Below are 3,430 nucleotides of genomic sequence, written 5' to 3'. Positions count from 1 at the left end.
TGGTTCATTGATTCAGTTTAAATATTGAATAAGATAAACCCAGGGGGATGACGAAGGGCCAGAATCATCTACCCAGCATTCAATTCAACATGGCGTCCAATGTTTTTGTTTTGATTGCTTAATTCATGAAAAAAAAAATGCGCTGGAAACATCGACACTGCTTCGCTGCTACCTATAATATCGTGCAAAGTGATAAGGAAAGAGAAACTATCATCAAAAACAACGATATCGTTTGAAATATGTAATTTATGAAATAAGCACTAGCAACACACGAGCCACACACCCGAAAATCAGGAGCAAGTTAGAGTAAACCGACCAGAAAGTGGGTACCAAAACGCGCTGTACCAAAAATGATGTTCGGTGGAGCGGCGATGTACCGAGTTTGACAGCCGTGTCACCCCACTGGATAAACCGAATTCCTTTCACTGCACAGGCCCTCAGCAACCTGTGTCACCAATGCAGTTTCTCGCCCCCGGCTTGCCATCCTATAGGTAGAGATAGAGAGAGCGTCTAAGGTTCAACAATACCGCAGCAGAGCGGAAGAGAAGAGTTCGCGAGCACGCGCTGCCCTGCTCTGTTGATGTTGATGATCGATCATGATATACGGCTTGCTACGATCGGAAGCAAATTTCATTCACCCCGCAACTTTGGGTGGCTTTTGTGAAGCCGCTATGGGACATAATGGCACGAAAGTGGCACCATTGGATTCGGGAAGGTTTGGCGAGTGCTCCGGTGTTCGATTTAGGGTGGGTTGTCTAGGAACGACCTCGAAGTGGGGCTAGAATCAATTTGGGCATATTGGCAGAAAACGCAGAATTGGATGAGTCAATCGATGAAATTTGAGTTTGAAATTCTCAAATTTGGCGTCAAAATCCGCGTTTGAAGTTCGAGCTTGAATGACTTGAATTGCCAACGGAATCGGAGGGTTCCCTTATGAATAGTAGAGCACGCGCGCGGGCGCTGTTGAGTCAGCTGAGAAGAGCGAATTCATAGTTTTTGTTCGGTTGTTTCCACGTCGCGTGCAAGCGACGTCATTCTTGGCTCTCGGTAGTTTCGAGAGAAGACTTTTGTTGTTACGCGCGAATTGAGTATCAAAATAAATATGAAAAAGCGTGACAGTCGTTATTTCCTAAAGTTTTTTTTTTTTTAACTGTTTTTCGGAACTTAATATGTAATTTAAATCTGAACAATCTTGATCCGTTAATTTAAGCTTTAGAAATTATCAAAATTACAACTTTTTGATAAATTTTACATCATTCGAAAGTTCTCAGTGACAGGAACCCAAAAATATCACATTGATTGTAATCAAATTTTAAACAATTGTCAAAACTACCATTCAAAAATCATTTTAAATGATTCGAAGGCTCAATCGTCGAGAGCGCGATCAGTTTGTTTTGGTTGATTCTCTTCTTCCATCAATGAATTCTTCATCGTCGTCGCAGCCTACTTGTCTCCGACTTTGATCGCATGCGGCTCATTCCTCTCTCAGCTTTCGCGCACATATACTACAGCAGAACATTTGCCGGTGAGCGGCTCAACACTGCTGCACGTGGTGTTTGATAGTATGCGCGGCATATTTTCAAACTACTGAATAAAAATGACGATCGATAAAAATCTAATTGAAAGATAATGGATTATGTTTAAGTTTGTGCCTAAAAATGGTTTATGATGGAACCATCAACAGTATAGACAATTTTTCAAGTATTTTAATACATAACATACATAAACTTAGCCCGTGCAACATAATCAAGATGTTATATCTTAAGGTAACTAACACCATTGTAAATAACATTTTTCGACATGTGGTGGGATAAAATCTGACAGATACTTTGTGCTGGACTGCTTTTTGGGGAAAGTTGTTTTGTTTTAATATCACTTACTAGTATTCGAAGAATTTAGGTGTTTATAAAATGGTAAATCGTCCATTATTCACATAGATTCCCATTTATGATCATATCGTGTGTTTCAGACTAAACCACTGCACCATGTGGATACCCCCTTCGAGACGGCCACTTTCGGAATGGGCTGCTACTGGGGCTGTGATTCCCTGTTCGGGGCTACCAAGGGGGTTTTGAGAACCCGAGTTGGTTATGCCGCTGGAACCACGGAGAATCCGAGAAGCAAGCATGTGTAGGTTCATCAATCTTCTATAAGTAGAAAGTGAATTCTAATCAAGAGAGATTTCCAGAGGTGATCACGTCGAAGTGATCGAGATCCATTTTGATCCCAAGGAGATCTCCTACAAGCAATTGTTGGAGATGTTTTGGAACAACCATGAATATCGGGCATCGGCGCGTTTGAAACGGGAGTACATGAGCATGATAATGTATCACAGCGAGGAGCATCGACAGCAGGCAGAAGCTAGCAAAGTCGAGCAACAAGCCAAGGAAGGAGATGAAGTTGTTGTCACGGAAATCGTTCCAGAAAGCCATCTGTATCCGGCAGCGAAGTAAGCGTTCACATTTCTAGAATCGACTATTGTTCTAACATATCTCATTGTAGTCATAATCAAAAATATCGGTTACAAGGACATGAGGACCTGGCCAAGGGTCTAGATTTGACGCCGGAGTTGTTGCAAACATCCCACGTAGCTGCAAGGCTGAACGGATATTTGGTAGGAGTCGGTGGATTGGACCAGTTCGAAGCGGAAGTCGGCAAGCTGGGATTGACTGAGGAACAGGCTCAATATGTGCGCAATTATCTCATCCAAAATGAAGGAGGTGCTCTATCTTGTTGATCAAGAGTAAACAATCAACGATCTTTCAAGAATGTGTGACAGCAATTCGCTGCATCGTGATGCAGCAGTGATAACAAACTGATGTGGGGTATCATTTTATGAAACAATAAATTGTTTTGGACACTGGAAAATCGCTTCCTTTTTTTGTGCTTATCAAAAACTTTCTGTTTTTGTTTGGGTTTCAATGTAAACAACTTGGCGCTTATCAGTCGACGACTGTCACATAAAATAAATTAAATTTTCGCAAGGTTAGAGCTGCAGTATAGCTGTATGTGGCTGTGTTATGATCATCAATCAGTCTTAATTTGAACTAGATTCATTGTACCAAAAAGCTACGATCACTTTACTACGCAATTACGGACGATTCGCTGATTAGGGTGAACGGCCGCCATGTCTTCGCTGGGGATGACGCCGGGTTGTTGTTTATTTGGCAATTGCTATTAACAAAATAACACAAGTTCATTGGTGGTAAAAATAGACACATGCCAATTCTTACAATTAGTTGAGTGATTCAAAATTGAGCCCAAAAATCAAGTTAGATTGCTTGCATACTGGTGCCGGCGATCGGATTGGTGCCTGCCTAGACTTTCTTCTCCTCATTTTCCATGCGAAAGTGTGCGAAAAACTGGGGTACACTCTTTGATGTATGTATGCGTATCTCAGACACATTGACTAATGTATTGAAATGAAATT

The 3,430-nt window shown here is 41.5% G+C and overlaps 1 protein-coding gene across 2 annotated transcripts; it reads left to right on the top strand.

The window, feature by feature from the left end:
* The first annotated feature begins 1,241 nt into the window (after positions 1-1,241).
* LOC109426043 (peptide methionine sulfoxide reductase-like) lies at positions 1,242-2,931 on the top strand. Of its 2 annotated transcripts, none has more exons than XM_062843430.1 (4): positions 1,242-1,766; positions 1,970-2,130; positions 2,189-2,449; positions 2,503-2,931. In XM_062843430.1, exons 1-4 carry the CDS (start codon positions 1,659-1,661, stop codon positions 2,735-2,737), a joined length of 765 nt encoding a protein of 254 aa, XP_062699414.1. In that variant the 5' UTR covers positions 1,242-1,658; the 3' UTR covers positions 2,738-2,931. The 2 variants fall into 2 exon arrangements, with proteins under 2 accessions (XP_062699414.1, XP_062699415.1); XM_062843431.1 differs by lacking the exon at positions 1,242-1,766 and adding an exon at positions 1,773-1,913 and having other exon boundaries at positions 2,503-2,926.
* Positions 2,932-3,430: the final 499 nt, after the last annotated feature.

This window comes from Aedes albopictus, unplaced genomic scaffold (genome assembly GCF_035046485.1).
Source record: "Aedes albopictus strain Foshan unplaced genomic scaffold, AalbF5 HiC_scaffold_203, whole genome shotgun sequence".
Taxonomy (NCBI): domain Eukaryota; kingdom Metazoa; phylum Arthropoda; class Insecta; order Diptera; family Culicidae; genus Aedes; species Aedes albopictus.
The sequence above is the reverse complement of the archived record's forward strand: the minus strand, read 5'-3'. Positions and strand labels throughout refer to the sequence as shown.